Source organism: Thalassophryne amazonica, chromosome 6, assembly GCF_902500255.1.
Source record: "Thalassophryne amazonica chromosome 6, fThaAma1.1, whole genome shotgun sequence".
NCBI classification, from domain to species: domain Eukaryota; kingdom Metazoa; phylum Chordata; class Actinopteri; order Batrachoidiformes; family Batrachoididae; genus Thalassophryne; species Thalassophryne amazonica.
The window spans coordinates 94,031,197-94,052,233 of record NC_047108.1 but is presented as its reverse complement, the minus strand read 5'-3'; the positions used below and the strand labels follow the sequence as shown (position 1 = coordinate 94,052,233).

Sequence of the window (21,037 nt, the reverse complement as noted above, 5' to 3'; positions counted from 1 at the left end):
AATTTTGTGTGTATGACAGAATTATTGTGCTCTTGGGGATAATTTTTTGTTATTATTATTTTTTTAGGACGGTGATCTCTGAATCTCCAGCTGATGGTGAGACTTCTCAGTTCCTAGCTAAACAAGACATATTGTGGAAAGGCTTCCTAAACATGATTACCATCGCCAAGTTTGTGACTAAAGGATATCTGGTTTCTGGATCTGCTGAAAATTTGAAAGCGGTATACCACTCAAGTCAAATAGCTTTATCAAAATGATCACAAATTATAGTTGTTGTATTGTCATAGCAACTCTATACATTTTTTCCTTTTCTTTTTCTTATCTGTAGGATTTACCTGATACCATACAGATTGGAGGACGGATTGTGCCTGAAACAGTGTGGGAGTATGTTTCTAAACTAAAGACCTCAGTTACAAAGGCAAGCCACATACTGTAGTTTCTGTGCATCAGTTTAGTTGTAGAAAGAATACACCAACATCATATAACAACTTTGGATATTTGTCTTTTCAGGAGTTATGTGTGATTCGGTTTCATCCCGCAACAGAGGAGGAGGAGGTGGCCTATGTCTCCCTATTTTCCTATTTCAGCAGCAGAGGGCGTTTTGGTGTGGCCTCCAATAACAGTCGTTTTATTAAGGACATATATCTTGTCCCTCTCAGTGCAAAAGAATCGGTGCCGTCCATACTGCAACCTCTTGAAGGACCAGGTGGGAAAATGCTACAAATTGTGTTTGTTTACCACTACCATATCTTTGATGTAATATTCAATTTATTTATATTTTTGAATTTATTTTTATTTTTCAGATTTATTTATTTCGTGGCAAGCTAAAGTAAAATCTATATGAAGAGTTTAGCTCCAAACCTCTATAGGCCAAAGCCATAAATTTTTAGTCCAGACCAACATGCACTTGGCTATCTAGGTGACTATCAGTGTTGCATTGTCTAATGCACTTTGTTGCAAATTGACATTTTAAATAGTATTTTTCCCCATTTGAAAAAGAAATGGACTTACAGCATTTTGCATCTGAACTGTTCACATGTACTTTGATAATCACATGAATTTAATCAGCAAAATTTAAAATACAAGTCTCACTTTTTTTTAGCTGTTTAATTATAAATGAAATGACATGCCATGAAATGACACATGCCAGTTTGTGGAACAGCTGTAATCGGCCAATTAGAGTTAAATCCCTAAAATTGGGAGACTGAATACAGTGGCTATAATCTCTAAACCTTTCACATTGGATGTGGATAGCTACACTCTGATTTGTATGTAAATATTGCTAAATTAAAACACATCTTGATTGTCCTTTCTCGTGGCACACGTTAAACTTCCAAAGCTCAAGGATGCATATTATTTTTAGGCAGTGCTATTTTGCTATGTAATTTCCAGAGTCACCATTATGTACTTGCAGTTTTTGTCTTCTAAAAACAAAAATTCACGCTTTTTTAAAAACATACAGTGAGGAAAATAAGTATTTGAACACCCTGCGATTTTGCAAGTTCTCCCACTTAGAAATCATGGAGGGGTCTGAAATTTTCATCTTAGGTGCATGTCCACTGTGAGAGACATAATCTAAAAAAAGATCCGGAAATCACAATGTATGATTTTTTTTTAATAATTTATTTGCATGTTACTGCTGTAAATAAGTATTTCAACACCTGCCAATCAGCAGAAATTCTGGCCATCAAAGACCTGTTAGTCCGCCTCGAAAAAAGTCCACCTCCACTCCACTTATTATTCCAAATTAGAAGCACCTATTTGAGGTCATTAGCTGTATAAAGACACCTGTCCACCCCACACAATCAGTAAGACTCCAACTACTAACATGGCTAAGACCAAAGAGCTGTTCAAAGACACCAGAGACAAAATTGTAGACCTCCACAAGGCTGGAAAGGACTACGGGGCAATTGCCAAGCAGCTTGGTGAAAAAGATCAACTGTTGGAGCAATTATTAGAAAATGGAAGAAGCTAAACATGACTCAATCTCCCTTGGACTGGGGCTCCATGCAAGATCCCACCTCGTGGTGTATCAATGATACTAAGAAAGGTGGGGAATCAGCCCAGAACTGCATGGGAGGAGCTGGTCACTGACCTGAAGAGAGCTGGCACCACTGTTTCCAAGGTTACTGTGGGTAATACACTAAGACGTCATGGGTTAAAATCATGCATGGCACGGAAGGTTCCCCTGCTTAAATCAGCACACACCCAGGCCCGTCTTAAGTTTGCCCATGACCATTTGGATGATCCAGAGGAGTCATGGGAGAAAGTTATGTGGTCAGATGAGACCAAAATAGAACTTTTTGATCTTAATTCCACTCGCCGTGTTTGGAGGAAGAAGACTGCTGAGTACCATCCCAAAAACACCGTCCCTACTGTGAAGCATGGGGGTGGAAGCATCATGCTTTGGGGGTGTTTTCTGCACATGGGACAGGACAACTGCACTGTATTAAGGAGAGTATGACCGGGCCATGTATTGCGAGATTTTGGGGAACAACCTCCTTCCCTCAGTTAGAGCATTGAAGATGGGTCATGAATGGGTCTTCCAACATGACAATGACCCAAAGCACACAGCCAGGATAACTAGGATAACCAATGAGTAAGAAGCATATCAAGGTTCTGGAGTGGCCTAGCCAGTCTCCAGGCCTAAACCCAATAGAGAATCTTTGGAGGGAGATCAAACTCCGTGTTTCTCAGCGACAGCCCAGTTACCTGGCTGATCTACAGAAGATCTGTGTGGGGGAATGGGCCAAAATCCCTGCTGCAGTGTGTGCAAACTTGGTGAAAAACTACAGGAAATGTTTGACCTCTGTAATTGCAAACAAAGGCTACTGTACCAAATATTAACATTGATTTTCACAGGTGTTGAAATACTTATTTGCAGCAGTAACATACAAATAAATTACTAACCCTTTCCCCTAACCCTAACCTAACCAGAACCTAACCCCCTAACACTAACCTGTGGGTCTGATCCTGTCGCTGGGTTCCAGTGCCAGGGAGCTCCAAATGCAATTTCCCCTAACTGGCCCGAGCCTCCTGGCCGCCTCCGACACCTAGTCAAGCTCTCACAGGCCCCACTGAGCAACACACTCAACCTATATAAAAAGCAAATGTACTCTATTGAACAAAGAAAACCCCACCAACTGAGAATTCCAACTGGAAATTAAAAAATCATACATTGTGATTTCGGATTTTTTTTTTTTTTTTTTTTAGATTATGTGTCTCACAGTGGACATGCACCTAAGATGAAAATTTCAGATCCCTCCATGATTTCTACGTGAGTTTTGTTTTTTTACTTTTGCTTTGTCTATCAAAATGAATGTGTTCTTTGTGGCTATAACACTTTGTCTCTGTCTTTCCCAGGACTTGAAAAGAACCGTCCCAATCTTCTTCTGGGTCTGGCAATTGTCCAGAAACCAAAACGTCCTGGAAGTTTGCCTCAAGAAACAGAAGAGAAAAGACCTAAAGTTCATATGACAAAAGACCCTATGTGGATCCCCAAACCTCCAGCCCTGTATGGATCTGACAAACTGGAGATGTTCCAACCCTATGATCCAGAGACTGCTGCTAGCACCACTCCTCCAGAATCACCTTCTTGCCCTGGATCACCATCAGATTCTTCTTCTTCTGGCTCAGTTACCATACCATCGCTGTTAAATGCCATTAGATTAACTACTTCTGTTTCTACGTCAGCCACTGGTACGTCCACACAATCCTCCTTGAATAACATCTCTGACAAGAATTCTACAGCTCCATCAAATGACAACACCCCTCTACAAACTATTTTAAAAACTTTGTTTGGGAATAAAAAGCAAACTGACTCAGCCATCTCATCTGAGGGAAATGCTACAGCAACCACTGTAAGTGCTGAGAAGCTTCCAGGGTTCACTGAGGTTTCTGGAAAAATGATGGATCCCATTGTCCAACAGTATGGGCAAAAATCCAAGGTCAAAGAGATAGAAGATGAGGAAAATTATTTTGACCGACCTTATGATCCAGAAGAGGAGTATGATCCAGCAATGGCATATGGAGTGATTGCTCCACATAACATGGAAAAAAATAAGGCCCATAGTCCTCCTCCATCTGGCTTTGTGGAAGATGATGTTGCCTATGATCCTGAAGATGAGTCTATCTTTGAAGATATTCAAAGTGATGTTCTAACAAAATATGTTGCTCCAACTCATACATCAGATTCTTCATCATCCCTAGTCCCAATTTCCACCCAGGTTGCCACACCAGTTTCAGCCTCCACCCCAGTACAAGTTTCCACCCCAGCTGCAGTGCCACAGAACCTCCCAATAGGCACTGTAGTTGTGTCAGCTGCAACACTGACTGAACAGCAGCGGATGCTTGAGGAACTTAATAAGCAGATTGAAGAGCAAAAACGTCAGCTAAAAGAGCAAGAAGAGGCACTACGTCAACAGAGAGAGGCTGTGGGAAAATTCATGGCTCATTTTTCTGTTTCTGATTCCCTTATGTCTGCCCCAGCAAAGTCTCTTCCTCTCAGTCAACTGCCATCTTTGCAGAGTGGTATAATGCAAGCAGAGTCAACACCTTTAGAATCAGCAGACAATTCCGACATTACACAGATGTTGGACAGTCCAAATGTAGACTCACAAGCTGTTAAGATGGATGATATTTCCACCTATCCTGATTTGAAAAATGATACAAATACTGCTACAGAACAATATGACACGACTGAAAATGTTAAGGAAAGTGACAAGTTGTCTTCAGCTGGGGAGATTGACGATTCTGATATAGCTTATGATCCAGAGGACGAGTCACTTTTTAATGAAATTCAAGAGGATGTATTTCAAGGAGAGCGTGTAAAGACTCGGGATTCGTCTTTGACTAGACCATGCCATAGATCTAGCCGTAAGGCTACCTCTCCAAATGCACACCACAGTAGAAAGCGGAGTCATCATGAAAGGGATGGCAGAAACAGCCCCTCAAAAAGATCTCAGCGACGTTCTCCTTCATATTCCCGGAGGCGGAAAGAAAAAGATAGACACCGAAAAAGTGAAAGGGACAGGTCAAGACACAGAGTGAGAGATCAGTCTGAACGCCAGAGTCACCATCATAAAGAACATTCTTTGCGCCGGCATTCCCGTGGACGTAGAAGATCCCCATCATCCCCGAGAAAAAAACGCACTACTTCCCCTTCATGGAGACATCATAGAAAAAGGTCTCCTCATCTTCTTGACAGATCAAAGCATGTAAATGTCCATGGTAACACAGAGCCTGTCGTTGGATTATTTGCAGACAGTAACACACCACCATACAACCCTACTTCCATTAAAAATGACCCAGATGGACACTACTTAAAACATAATGTTGAGATTTCAACTCCACAGCCAAACAGCCCTGTCAGAGACTTTTCCCCATGTCCTCATAAACCAGAGATGTCAAATTCTATGGTGCTTCAGAAACATTCAGTAAATGACCGTGATGATAAGGACAATGGTTCCTCTGAGCAGATGGACAAGCTCCAGCAACAGAAAATAATGATAAAAAATGAAATTGAAAATACAGTTCCATTAAGAGAAATTGAGCCTCCCATTCGAGATTCTCCTGAGAGCCCTGATCCAGACCCACGGTTTGTAAAGTCCAGCAGCTTTGAAAATGGTGAGTCAGATGACATAGAAAAAGTCCAAGAACACGAGACAGGTAACAGTGGCTCATTTCCACTTGTGAAACTTGAAGACAATTTTCTTCCTGTTGTTGGTCAAACAGCAAATTACAATGTCCAGTTACCTACTATTGGGGGTTTAGTATCAAACCCAGGTCCAGGTTTTAGAGACCAAGGTATGACAGAGACAAATAAAGATATGGAAGGGAAATGTTCAGACCAACAACGTCCAGAAACACATGGGCAAAGCGAAGGACATTCAGGTTCAGCAACAGGCATAGCTGTTTGGGGTTCAGGGCCAGACATGGCAGTACCCAAAACAGTTTGTTCTGGAGCAGTTTCAAGTACACAAAATAATTTCCCAAATATGGAAGGTATAGAATCCCTATTAAGCAGACAAAGCATATGGGGACAAGGAAATTTTATAAAAGAGCATGGAATGATGGGTCCAGGATTGGATATGAGTGCATCAAGGACAACACAGGACATAATAAGGTCAGGAATTAGAGATTCAATACCAAATATGGCAGAGTCTGTAGTTAAGGATTCACAAATGAATATGAGAGAAGCAGGCATTAGAATTTCAGGATCAAGTAATTTAGATCCAGGTATGCATCACCAAAGCCCCAACAGTTGTGATCCTGGAAACATAGCTGTAATCAGTCAAAGGACAAACGTGTGGGGCCCACAGACAGAGATGCAGAGTTCAGATCAAAATGTGGGAGAACACATTTTGGGGATTAGGAGTGCTGTACAAGAAATGAGAGGCCCCATTGTACAAAATGTAGCCCCGGGATGTAAAGCTCAAGGATCAAATACAGCAAATGAAGCAGAAATAAAAGACCAGAAACAAGTTCTGACTATTACAAAAGTACTGATTACTGGATCAGACCGGCCGAAGGAAGTGGGAGAGCCAGTTTTGAAGGGGGCAGATAATTTGGAACCTGATAAATGGGACGCAGATTCAAGAGGCCCTGTATCAACTGTGTGTTATGCAATCCCAGGTACTAGAGGGATTGCTCTAGAAGATGAGAAAAATGTCGATGCTAGTTGTCTCCAGCATGGTCAGGGGACTGGGGAGCATAAATCACAAGCAGAGCTATCACACAAAATGGCAGGATTTATGGGTGCAGGCAGAAATACCTCTTTAAGTGGTCAACAGACCAAAGATGAAAGTCCAAATGCCGACCACAGAGATCTGACTAATAAAACACAGTTTGCAAGTGTGACTGAGGCAGTTCCAAAAATTAACATTGATAAAGAAATTATGCAAGACATATCTGTGAAGGGACAAGAATTAAAGATAAGTGATGAAAGTAGTAAAACTAACAGTTCCACTATTATACAAGACACCAGGGGTCTTGGGAAACAGTCCATAAAGCCACAGTTGGATAGTGAAATCAAAGATATAAGTGGCTTAGATGCAACACTCCATAAAAGTAAATCATGTGAAACAAGGTCAGACAGAGGTTCAGTCACTCAAGGTATAAACATGCAGGGTCTGTTACTTGAAAAAAGAAATGACATGACAGATCAAAAAGCCAGAGGTCCAAGTCTAGACATTAGAAATCCAAATGATTCAGAACCAGCTGTTAATGTTCCTGACCTGGGTCTTGGTCTGAGAAGTCCGAGGAGTCAAAATAAATGTCATGGCCCACATACGATGGACTTGGATTGGAGTACTCCAGGACAAGATAGAATGGATAATTGGCAAGAGCCTGGAAGGGGAGGATTAGGTGTAGTCAGGCAGAGCCCATCTCTAAAATGTGACTTGCGGAGCCAGCAACCTGACAGGAGAGATGCAAACTTGGATAACATGTGGCCTGACAGACAAGGTGATAGAGGTCTAGAATTCAGACAACCAGATTTTGAAATGGGAGGCCCAAACACTGGTCAAACCATGTCTGTAGTGGGAGAACCAGATGTAGAGGGTCAGGTGTGTAATCGGAGAGGACCAGAGGATATAGAATTTAACAAAGCAGGTCCTGAAATAAGGGGTCCTGCGCCTGACAGAGGACTAGGAGGTCGAGATTTCAGGAGGACAGGGCCTGAAATGAGAACTTTGGCAAGGGAGAGATTTGGGTTAAATTGGAGAAGCAGAGAAGGATCAGATTTTAGGGAACCAGAGACTGAATTGAGAGGTCTAGGGATGGTTGTTCCTGAGCCTGACATTAGAGGTCCAGGATGTTCTGTTTTGCAAAGGCCAGGGCATCAAATGAAATGTCCTACAGGAGAGGGTCCTGGGAATGACAGGAGAAGACTAAGAGGTCCAGATTTGAGGATATCAGAGCAAAATATGAGAGGTCCTGCATTGGAGGGCCCAGGACCTGATAGAAGAAGACAAGGATGTCCAGATACAAGGGAATTAGAGCCTGAAATTAGAGGTTTGTCAGTGGGTGGTCCTGGTCCTGACAGGAGAGGACCAGGAGGTCCAGAGTTCAGGAGGCCAGTGCCTGAAATGGGACGTCCTGCAATAGAGGGATCTGGGCCTGACAGGAGAGGACCAGGAGGGCCAGAGTTCAGGAGGCCAGTGCCTGAAATGGGACGTCCTGCAATAGAGGGATCTGGGCCTGACAGGAGAGGACCAGGAGGCCCAGATTTCAAGGGACAAGAAAATGAATGGCGAGCTCCACTTGTGGATCATCCTGGCCATGACAGAAGAGGACCAGGGTGCCTCGATTTCAGAGGACTAGGCCCTGAAATGCTGTGTACAGCAGTAGCGGGCCGTGGGGATGATATGAGAGGACAAAAAGATCCAAATTTCCACGAACCAGGGCCTCAAATGAGAGTCCCAGCAGTGCAGGGTCCTAGACCTGACAGAAGAGGGCCAGGGGTCCCAGGTTTCAGGAGACCAGGGCCCGTAATGACAGGTACAGCAGTGGATGATCATGGACCTCATAGGAGAGGACCAATAAATTCAGATTTAAGGGAATTAGAGTCTGAAATGAAAGGCTCAGGAGTGGAGGGCTCTGTGCATGACAGGAGAGGACCTGGGGGTCCACGTTTCAGGGCACTAGACAATGAATTGATGGGTCTTGCTGTCAAGCCTGCTGGTCCAGACGGGAGAGGATCAGCAGGTCAAGATTTCAGGGAGTCAGGACCTGGAATCAGAGGTCCATCAGTGGAGGGCCCAGGGTATGATGGGCCCAGTTTCAGAGGACCAGAACATGAAAGGAGAGACACACTTAGGAATCGACATGAGGTTGATAGGAGAGAACCAGGACCTGAAATGAGAGGTCAGTCTACACATGGGCCAGTGTCTGATATCAGAGGACAAGTAGATCCATATTTCACTGGACCCCTGCCTGAAAGAAGAGGTTCAAATCTTGGTGGCCCTCGTCCTGATAGAAGAGGGTCTGAAGGTCCTGACACCAGAGGAGCAGGTGCTGCAGGTAGAGGACTAGGTAAGGATGGTTCTGGGAATGACAGAAGACCACCACGAGGTCTACACTCTGGTGAACCAGGACATGAATGGCAGTCTTCATCCATAATTGGTCCTGGACATCACAAAGGAGAACCAGGAGGTCCAGTTATGAGAGGGCGAGGGCATGAAAGAAGAGGTCCACCTATAGGCAGTCAAGGACCTGACAGGAGAGGACCAGGAGATCCACACATGATTGGACAAGTTCATAACCAAAGAGGCCCACATTTGGGTGGTCCTAAGCGTGACATAAGAGCTGAAGGTACAGACACTGGTCCGGACAGAACAGAACTTGGTATGAAAGGATCAGGGCTTGGTGGGAGAGGACAAGGAGAGCTAGAATTCACAAGACCAAGACTTGCTCGAGCAGGGCCAGCTATGCGAGTCTTGAGGCCCAAAAGGGCAGGCCCATTAGGTCCACATATGGGGAGGGCAGGGCTTCAGAGCTTGATTCCAAACAAAAATATTCCCTGTCTTAACAGAACAGCATCAGAAGGTTTAGACAATACGAGACTGGGCTATAATATGAGAGGACCAGGTACAGAAGATATGGGGCCAAGGGAAGATCATGAAGGTCCAGAGTTCAGGGAACATAGTCTGGAAGGTAGACCACAAGATGTGGAGAGTGCTGAATATAATCTTGAAGGAGGCCATTTCAGAGGTCCGCGGCTACAAAGAAGGCGCCCAGTTGTGGAGGATTCTGTGCCTGATAGAAAAGGTCAGTATTTCAGGGAAAGGGAAGCTGAAATGTCAGGACCTGAGATGGGATGCTCAGGACCTAATGGAAATAATCCAAGAGGTCCTGGCTATAGGGGGCCAGGTCCTGAGAATAGACCTACTGACAATGAGGGTCCAGGGACTTGCAGACAAGAACCAGGAGAAGCAATGTACAGGAAACCTTTAAGGAGAGGCCCAAATATGGAGGCCCCAGGACCTAATTGGAGGGTACCAGGGGGTACAGGTTGCACAGGCCCACGAATTGGTCAGAAAGGTGAAAATGTACAAGGTCTGAGATGTGATCGGAGAGGCTACAGAGCTGATTTGGTAGATGAATCATTTACAGAGTCTGGGCCTTTCCAAGAAAGTTTAGATGTGGAGGGTCAATATCGTGATGACACAGGTCCTGGTATGAGGGAACCAAGACCCATTAGGAGGAACACACACAGTAGAGGACCAGGGCCAGATATGAGTGAGATAAATAAGGGAGCCAGATGGAAAGCTCCAAATTTCAATGATTCCACACCAGATAACAGTGGTATAGACACAGATGGACAGGTACCCAGTATGGAAATTTTAGGAAATGAAGGGGAATATTCAGGGGATGAATGGAAAAGACAAGATTCCAGGGACCAAGAGTCGTTTCAAGAAGGTCCAGCTATGCACTGCCATGATGATGTCAGGAAATGTCCACGCAGTAATTGGAGGGGGCGAGGAAATATGAGGCCAAGTCCTCTTCTGAAAAACCCAGGCATGCCTTTCTCCCGATCTAGGAGAAGAGGTCCAGAAGATGAATGGAGTGGTAGCAGTTTCAGAGAAACAGAGTATGTCCAGGAAGAGCCAGAGATGGTATCCTCAGAGCATGACTGGGGAGGTCATGAAAATGAATGGCAAGAACCTGATACAGGGGAACATGTGTCAGATAGACAGCAACCCGGGCCAGATTTTAGGTGGGAAAGAGCTAGAGGCAGAAGAGGACAAGGACGTAATGGGAGAGGCTTAGGTATGAGAGGACCAAGGCCAGATATGAGAAGAGATCATGATATGGAAAATAACTGGAGGCAGCCAGACCCAGAGAGTAAAGAGATGGAGATGGCGGATTTTGATAGAAGAGGCCCAGTGTCTGAAAATAGAAATTCAAACATAGAGGGCACATGGACTGAAAGACAAAGCTCAGACCGTAGGGGGATGGGATCTGAAAGACGAAGTCGAGGACTGAAACGTTTTGGACCATGTAGGCAGATAGCTGAGCAGGATTTTAAGAGGGAAAAGAGAGGCCCGGCTTTAAGAAGGGGGCTAGTATCTGACAGGCACAGTGGAGAAATAAGATGTGAGCCTGACACATGGGGAACAAGTACTGAGGGTGTCGGGCCTGACAGAAGTCATTCAGACATGGTGAACCCAGGGTTAGACACAAGGAGATGTAAACCTGAGCTAAGGGAAGACATGCAACCAGATATAAGGGGCCCAGGGCAAGATGGGAGAACACTAAGGAGGAAAGGAATAGAACCAGGGCAGAGGGGTCAGCCAAGCATTAATGAAAGGAGAGTCCCAGAGCTGAGAAATTCAGAGATGTATACATCTCCTCTTTTGGATAGTCCAAGGATGTCTGTAAATGACAAATTCAGCTCTGAGACTCGCAGAGGTTCACTGGCTATCAGGTTTGAAGGCCCTACTGGTCCACATGGTCCACTGCTCAAATCTCCAAACAATGTAGGAAAAGTATTGCCCCGTTTTAATATGTCAGTTAATCAGCAAACAGTAAAACCTCAAAGACACAGAGCTCCTTTACTTCCTACTCCAGCAGGTCCCATACCTTTCCCAAACCGTATGATGAAAAACCCTGATGTTTTAAACCAGAGACAAAAAGGTTGCACAATAGACACTTTTGTAAGAGGTGAAAGTAGAGGTAGACCAGTGAGCTGTGAAAAAGAAGAGGTTAAAGCTGCAAAACAGGACCAGGGGAAAACTGAAGGAAAGCAGGACAATTCTCATACTGCTGATAACCAGAAGAGTTGTGAAGTGAGTCAAGAAAATAAGGATCATTGTGACAGAAACAAAAGTAATGTAGAGACAGCTGATTGAAAATGGCAAGAGAGGGCACCTCTCAGGAGAGCAAAGCCTCAGCTATATACTGATGAATGCTTACACCTGTGCTAACGTGCTCTCAGCATGCTTGTGGAAGTGTACAAGCATGAGGTGTTACTATAGCACGTCTTCATAGGTGTGCGTGTGCGTGCGTGCGTGCGTGCATACAACATGAGACAAACAGCAGATAAAATGTATTATACACTGTAGCAGAGCCTTGAGGGTCAAGGGTGTGACTTTTAACATCAAAGCTAAAGTTAAAACTGCAAAGAAATACCTGGCATTGAAATTTTTGATACATATATTACACTTTTGGAATACACAGTAAAACAACGCAGAGTGAATATATTTTAGATTTAGAGCAGTTGTCTTTCAGTATGGCTGACAGGTAAAGCCATGCAGGACATCAAGTGCTGTACATCGAAACAGAAATGTGAAAAGTTTATACAGTTCATTATGATAGTACTTGTCATGTTTCATTCAAGGTATACGCTTTTACCAATTATGACTCAAGCTTTTTTTTTGGTCACTTTTAATTTCAGTTTATTGTGCACTTGCAGGCAGAATTGTATTGTGTATATAGTTTTCTTTTTAATATAAACACTGCTGTCAATACTGCAACCTTGATCTGGTTCTGTAATCATCTGTACAATTAATGACTTGCTTCATTGTTGTAATTGAATGCAAAAGCTTAATAAAGCAACAGATCCTTTTTACAAATTATTACTGTGTCTTATTATTTTCATAATAGGCAGTGTGATTCTCTGATACGTTGGTTAGGAAATTTTTTTGAATCAGGTAGCCTTTATGTCCCCTAGAATTACTTCAAAGATTTTCAGCTATGGGAAACCACAACATAGATCTTTAAGTGATCAAAAAAGGAGGTGTCTTTATATTATAACGCAAAATAAAACATTTTTAAAATAATTTTTAGATAAATCATCTTGTCACTACAGTGCATTTTAAGTAAAGTTTAATTAGTGGTGCACTGTTGATTATTGTTACACCTGAGGTGGGGAAAAGTTTCTTTTGGAATTTTTTTTTTTTTTTTTTTTGCAAATTTATTAAAAATAACTTAGAAATCACACGTACATAAGTTTTCACACCGTTTTCTCAATATTTTGTTGATGCACCTTTGGCAGCAAATACAGCCTCAAGTCTTCTTGAATATGATGCCACAAGCTTGGTGCACCTATCTTTGGCCAGTTTTGCCTATTCCTCTTTGTAGCACCTCTCAAGCTCCATCAGCTTGGATGGGGAGCGTTGGTGCACAGCCATTTTCAGATGTCTCCAGAGATTTTCAATCGGATTCAGGTCTGGGCTCTGGCTGGACCACTCAGGGACATACACAGAGTTGTCTTGAAGCCACTCCTTTGATATCTTGGCTGTGTGCTTAGCGTCATTGTCCTGCTGAAAGATGACGAGTTGCCCCAGTCTGAGGTCAAGAGGTAAAGGCTGAATACTTATGCACATGTGGTTTCTTAATGTTTTATATATATATATATATATATATATATATATATATATATATATATATATATATTAATAAATTTGCAAAAAAATAAAAACCTTTTCACATTGTCATTATGGGGTATTGTGTGTTGAATTTTGAGGAAATATGAATTTCATCCATTTTGGGATAAAGCTGTAACATAAAATGTGGAAAAAGTGAAGTGCTGTGAATTCTTTCTGGATGCAGTGTGTGTGTATTTGTATGTCTGCTTAATAATGAATGATAACATTTGTGTGTTTTTGGTTTGGGGTAGCTGTACTTTGTGCATTATTTATTTGTTCATTATGACAATTTAACAGTCTGAGTAACAGCACACACCTCAGCTTCAAGATACTGTCACCTCAGCAAAACATAGACTTGCAAGCTGCATTATAAAAAGTCAAGTATGTAAATATAATTGCAGTGAGCGGTTTTTATAATTTTACCTCTACAACACAATGATGATGTGCTTGTGTCGACTGTTGGCTTTAATTCAAGAAGTTTAACAAACATAATGCAGTAACTAGTTACAAACTGCTTACACTGTTTTATCTATCTTTCTACTGTTTAGGAAAACGTTTTCATTTCATGCATGTTTGGAGCTAAACTAGTTTGGATTGTGCACCATTTGTGGACAATAAAATGTGACATAAAATTGAATTGATGATATGGTAATCTGTGTTATTGTTGTCTAAAATTTATGGTCAATATTAGATTTAACCCACATGTAGAAACTATGGAGAAAGAGCACCATGTAATATAATAAAGCAAATAGTCACATTGGAGCCCTGAGCGCTGTGAGTGTGATGACGTCATTCCAGCAGCTGTCACTAGGCAGCAGCTGTTTACTTAAAAAAAAACAGGCAAGTGGTGTTTGTGGAAGACCTTTAAAGGTGAATACTTTCAGCTTTTTAACAGTGGAATTCTCAATCAGATAATAAATAATTACACATTTCTAATATTGCAAACTAATGGCAGATTAAATCTTGTCTAACTTTAAGTTTAGCATCTGTTAGCTTAGCTTTGCTGGGTAACTAGCTAACATTAGCGGTGTTCCTCTGGCCACACACACACACACACACACAGTTTTGGATAAATCTGTTTGAAATTACTGTTAATTTAGGCCATGTTCATAAGTGATATTTGAATGTAGTCGTGATAAAACTGGGAAATACAGATTTAACTCAAATTCTAGTTTTTTTTTCCTTCCTTGCACTAAAGTGAATATTAAGTCGCTTCATATTCCACTTACACACAGTAAATTTTGCATTAATTTAATGTTCCTACAACTTAAAAAAAACAAAACAAACCTCAATATTACCATGTAAAATTACTATAGTTTGGTATAGTCTGTTGTCACTTTGCACCTTTTAAAAATATTTTTTTTAAGATTGAAAAGTACATACTTTTTTTGGGGGGGGCGGCTACAGTAATAATCATAATAAAGCTTAGATTTACTCCTGCAAAGAAATAGTTTTATTATTATTATTATTATTATTATTGAAAAAATAGGTTTGTAACTTAACAATTTGTAATGTTTTAATGATGTAAAAAATCTTTTGAATATTATTATTATTATTATTATTATTATTAACCAGAATCAGAATACTTGTAGATTTTTGTGTGTTTCTCCTGTGATGACGTGATGAAGCAGAGTACTTTTATCAGTATCTTTGATAAGAAAATAATAAAAAAATAAACAATTTAAGCATCGCAAATGCTGATTGGCAACAGCTGTGCTTTAGTACAATTTAACATTTAAATTAGTGAAATATTTAAGTGTATTTGTTGTTACGGAAAGCAAAACACATTTAAAATTTTATTTTGAGCGTTGTCTGGAATTACTGAATAATTACACTTCTTACCACAGCAACAACAATGAAAAATGTTCAGTGATACTGTGGTAAACAGTCGGGTTCCACCTCACTTTTTCAATTCCACTTTCACTTCAGCATAAGTTAACCTGGTTAATTCCAATTTTCACTGTAAGTCAAAAGTATTTTTAAAATTAATAATTTTATTCTTCTCTATTCCAGTTTAATTGCATTCTGTTAGTGAACAATGCTATTTCAGCATATTAATCCAAAAATGTATTTTACATACTCGATTACCTTAATGCAGATGCTATTTATAGTGCTTTTAGTTACTATTTACCCAAAATAGAATGCGTACACCCTTGTAAATGTAAAGCTTTTTAATTAAAAATTGACAAGTTAGATAAAGGCAAGCTAGTAATAACAGTTTATTTGGTTTGAAAATTCTGAACATTCAACAAATTCTTTAAGACAAAACCAGAAAAAGGAAACTAATATGAATCAATGGACTTCAAGTAGAATTGAGTTAATTTACAAACAGTAGTTTCAGTTTAGTGCAGTGGACTATGTAGTAGTAGGCATCCTTCAGTCTCGAGAGACTATGGAGTTGTGCTCTGGGTGTTGACTCTGCTGCAACGTCGGGTGTGGCTGGACAGGCCAATGCGGGAATGACAGTCCCTCCGGCAGAGAGCACAGATGAAATCTGTCGCTGGTCTGTCTGCTTGGGCTGCAGCCTTTCTTCTCACTCTCTTTTCCTCGTGCTGCTGAGCCAGTGTCTCTTCGAACCTAGAGAGACCTTTGTGCACAGTCTGTCTCCAGGCTGACCGTTCTAGAGCTGTGTCTTCCCAGTTGTTCTGGTCGATGCTCAAGGCTTTTAGATCCCTTTTGCACACGTCTTTATAGCGTAGCTGAGGTCTGTCTGTGGGACGTTTTCCCTGCACAAGTTCTCCGTACAGAAGGTCTTTAGGCATCCGTCCATCATCCATGCGCACAAAATGGCCAAGCCAGTGCAGCCGTCTTTGTTTCAGCAACACGTACATGCTGGTGCTTCCCGCTCTTTCCAGAACAGTGTTGTTTGGAACCTTGTCCTGCCGGGTGATGTTCAGGATGTGTCTGAGGCACCACATGTGGAAGGTGTTGAGCATCCTTTCCTGTGGGGCATGCAAGGTCCAGGTCTTGCTGCCATACAGGAGGGTGCTCACAATGCAGGCTCTGTAATTCTGGATCTTTGTGTGCTCGGTCAGCTTGCTGCTGTTCCAGGCTCTCTCTGTCAGTCTGGACATGGTGGTAGCTGCCTTGCCGATGCGCTTGTTGAGCTCTGTGTCAAGTGAGAGGGAGTCTGATATTGTTGATCCCAGATACACAAAATCATGAATGACCGCCAGTTCATGGTCATTGATTCTGATGGTTGGAGGAGTCAGCATCCTGTCCCATGACTTGTGTTTTCTTCAGGCTGATAGTGAGCCCAAAGTCTCTGCAGGCATTGCCGAAGCGGTTCATGAGCTGCTGAAGATCTTCAGCTGAGTGGGTGGTTACTGCTCCGTCGTCTGCAAAGAGGAAGTCACGCAGGGTCCTCAGCTGGACTTTAGTCTTTGCTCGTAGTCTGGAAATGTTGAAGAGTTTTCCATCTGTCCTTGTTGGGAGATAGATTCCTTTGGTCGCAGTTCCGAATGCATGTTTTAGCATCATGGTGAAGTAGATCCCAAACAGGGTGGGGGCCAGTACACAACTGTGTTTCACTCTGCTCCGTATTTTGAAGGTATCTGATGTTGAACCATCGAAGACGATTGTGCCTTTCATGCCTTCATGAAAGGATCTAATGATGCTGAGAAGCCTGGGTAGACATCCAGTCGTTGGAAGGATTTTGAAGAGTCCTTCCTTGCTGACCAGGTTGAAGGCCTTCATGAGATCTATGAAGGCGATGAAGAGTGGCTGCCCTTGCTCCCTGCATTTCTCCTGCAGTTGCTTGAGGGAGAAAATCACGTCTGTGGTGGATTTTCTTTTTTTCAAGATGACACTGTCGACGCAGCTGCCTGTAACTTCAGCTCTGCCCCTCTTTTCCTACTTTCGCTATTTTTAATATTTTTTAATAGTGCTTTATTGTTTATATTTGCAGTGGGTGGTACCCTGTGCAAGTGTGCACATGGGAAACCCACTTTTGTAACTCTTGTGATTTGTTTTCTGCTTCTCTCTGCATTTTTTGAGGGAGAGCGGGGAAATCCTTTTGTTTCCAGCTCCAGACTTCACATCGTTTACAGCTGGGATCAGCTGCTTGGACTAAGAGACTCTATGTACAGTGGGCCGGGTCCCCAATATCCTGAGCACCTGGACATACCTGCAGACATACAGAGGAGACGGAGAGGCTGCAGGGGTGGCTGGATGAAGTGGAGAAGGACTTATATTCCGTCTGTGGTCATGGGGAATGTAAGGTCTCTCCGCAACAAGACAGAGGAGCTAGCAGCACTAACCCGTTTCCAGAGGCTGTATAAAGGCTGCAGTCTCATGTGCTTCAGGGAGACGTGGTTGGATGAACATGTACTGGACTCCATTATTAACCCTCTGGGGTTCGAGGGCATTTTTTTGGAAAGTTCACTCGCCTGGCATAAATGTTTTATTATTGCTGTTAACAGCTCTCCCTGCATCCCACAATCAGGTTTTATGTCTCTTTTTTTCAGGACAACCTGTGCTTTCAGAATATATGTTTTTGTTGTGTTTTATAAGTGTAATAAAGGTTTACAATCAAAATAGGCAAGGAAAAAATAAAGCGAAAAATAATTTTCCACACACATTTATTCAAAACACACAGCAAACTATAATAAACAACTGTTTTGACACTTTATAAAGGTAATTTGAGGTCTTGTGAAAGACTGTACAACAAAAAGGTTCAAACAATAAACACAAATGCACATTTTGAACAATATATACAAAATGGTCTATGTGTTCTGTTGTCCATTGATATGGTAAAAAGTGCTTTACGCAGAGAAAGCAACAGAGTTATCCAGTAACATTCACATGCAAACTAGTGGAGCAATCCTGATGGTTACACACTCTTTGTTTGTGCACGTGAGATTGTCATCAGAGGCTCTCTGTGTGCGCCTGCTTTCACTGATCGCTGTGTGTAATGGTCCAGGGTGCACTGAGTATGTACTAATAGTATGTACTCATTGGAGCACCCAGGGGGCTATTCAGACGGGCCAACTAGTAACATATCACTCCTGAAAATGATCTTTGGCTTTTCATTTGAGGTAAATCTGCCCTACGATTGGATTTTGGAAAACCATGTGACGGTGAACCAATTCCGATTGGACACTCACATTGCGCACGTCATCACACAGCTTCTATGAGGAGTAGAAAGATGGCCGATGGCTGGCTCGAAAGTCCACGGAGTTAACGTTTCAGCAAAAAAAAAAAAGTATGTTTCTATCTCATATCATTTAAAAGTTATTTATAATTTAGTAAAGCTTGGTCTTAGTCGTCGTATACGACGGCGTCGGCCCCAGAGGGTTAACATGGACGGCTTTACACTCATCCGCGCGAACAGGACATTGCCAGAGAGCAGGAAGAAAAGAGGAGGGGGCTTGCCGTTTATGTGAGTGAGAGATGATGCAGCGCAGCTCATGTTCACGTGAATGATCACATCTGCTCCTCGGACGTGGAGCTACTCGCGGTGAGCATGAGGCCGTACTATCTCCCACGGGAGTTTGGAAGTGTGATTACGTGCTGCGCGTATATTCCTCCCTCTGCAGACGCCACTGCTGCCTGTGAGTGGATCCACAGTACAGTCACGTGGCTGCAGACACAACACCCCCACGCCCTCCTCCTCATCACCCACGTTCACCCAGTACGCCACATGTAAAACCAGGGACAATACAATACTAGACCTTTGTTACGCTAATGTGGAGGACGCTTACACCTCCACCATTGTGGATGTGCCTGGACATGCCAGAACATGTCCTGTGAGGCTTCATCACGGCGTTGCTTTTCGCCATGCGGCACCGCCTCGACGCGCCGAATTCCTCCGCACGTCTGTCTCAGTGTGCCGAAAAAGTGCTGATGTCCACGTCTTCTCACAATTCCTGTGCTAGTCAGATGACGTCCCGGATAAAACACAGCATCCAGTTTGGAAATGAACAGCACATTCCACTGTTACAGGAGTTTTGTCATGGAAAGAGGAGCGGAGGCTTCGCGCGTCGCGGCGGTGCTGCATGGCGCACAGCAACGGCGTGATGAAGCATCACGGGACATGTTCTGGCATGTCCAGGCACATCCACAATTTCTCGGATAATCACTCGATGGAAAAACCACCGACAGCTGTCTGAACGCCATCTCAAAGCCGTCCTGTGAGACCAAAACAGAGGTGGTTTTGTCTCGTTCCAGTAGCGAATCCATTGTGACGCGCGAAGCCTCTGCTCGGCTTTCCATGACAAAATCTCTTGTTTAAAGTGAAATCTGCCGGAAAATAGTTGATGTCCAGCTCTTGTGATAACCAGACAAATGACACACGATGGTCCCGGCTCCACAGAGCCATCCGTTTAGAAATGATCCGGTGGTTTGTGGCTCTCGATGGCGGCATGGAGCGCGGCGTGCCGAGCGTCCTTAAAGGAGACCTGCATTGAAAAAAATGCAGTCAGATTTTTTGAACAAAAAATGACTTACATTTACACATGAGATCCTTCTGAATGTAGTAAAGTAAATCTGCAAGCCCAGATCTGTCATTCAACGGAGAAATCTTCATTTGAAAATGACAAATTTACAGCTAACATTTAGCCCTCCACAAATTGTCCCTCTCATCGTGGACGCTGCCGAGACGTCACGGACAAGACCCTCTCCCAGCATGTATTGCGCCAATTGTAATTTGTGGATTTACGTCAGTTTGCATCTGCACCTTTTTCTTGTCTTATACGGAAGGATCTACTTTTTTTAAAACTTCATATTGTCTTGCGGCACGTTTGGTGAGTACACATTTCTTTTATTTGTGCTTGAAAATTATTTTGGGGGACTTTTTCATACGCTTGTTTGATTGAGTGGTGTCGCAATGAAAATCTACTGTCTTTCGCCTCCGGTACCATCGCGGGATATGGAGGCGAGACCCACAAAGAATCCCAGTCATTAAAAATATATAAACCTCTCTCAGCATCCATGGAGCTCTGGGGCTCCGATTGCCGAGACGTGCGGTGCTGTGGATTTTGCCGCAAGAAGTCTGTCCTTGCAGCAACAGGTGTACCGGCCGCTTCGCATTAAAACAGCGAGCGTAGTGGAGGCAGAGAGCAGGAGAGGAAGAACGGCGCCCGCTGTCGATGTCGTTGCTGATCTGAGCACACAGATCTGTATCTCACATTCATTGCAGCTTACTTTTGGATGTTGAAACCAGGACGTGTATAAGTAACATTACTAACAGATAAAATCAGTTTCAATGCGGGATCAGACTGAAGGCGGGAGCGCGTCGTCTTGTCCCTGACATCATGGAAATGATACAGCTGTACAAACTGTTTTCACAGAGGGCTAAATTTTAGCTGCAAATTTGTCATTTTTAAACGAAGATTTCTCCGCTGAATTACAAATTTGGGCTTACAGATTTACTTTACTGCATTCACAAGTGTCTTATAAATACATATCAGCTATTTCTTTCTGAAATCTGACCACATTTATTTCAGTGCAGGTCTACTTTAAAGCCGTCCTTAAAGCTGTAGTAACTGTCCTTATTCTCTGTGAAGCCCGTAAAATTTTCACCGAAAGCCAGATAAATTTTTCGAATGGTTTCCAGCTGCCAGTCTCTAACAGTTTCTGAAAAAATTCTGATGGAAAAAAAGCCCAAATCATTCCGCCATTTCCTGACAATGAAAATCCGCCGAGGGGGTGGACCACTCCTCACTCAA

At 42.7% G+C, this 21,037-nt stretch overlaps 1 protein-coding gene across 1 annotated transcript in view; it reads left to right on the top strand.

Moving 5' to 3' along the window:
* The window catches only part of LOC117512659, a gene marked incomplete at its 3' end in the record, with an annotated part of 106,899 nt that overhangs the window by 78,242 nt on the left and 7,620 nt on the right, over positions 1-21,037 (top strand). The window contains exons 13-18 of the mRNA XM_034172807.1: positions 68-221; positions 329-418; positions 511-706; positions 3,364-6,304; positions 6,404-8,845; positions 9,050-11,454. Of these exons, the coding sequence (XP_034028698.1) occupies positions 68-221; positions 329-418; positions 511-706; positions 3,364-6,304; positions 6,404-8,845; positions 9,050-11,454 (8,228 nt within the window). The remainder of the gene's footprint in view (positions 1-67; positions 222-328; positions 419-510; positions 707-3,363; positions 6,305-6,403; positions 8,846-9,049; positions 11,455-21,037) is intronic.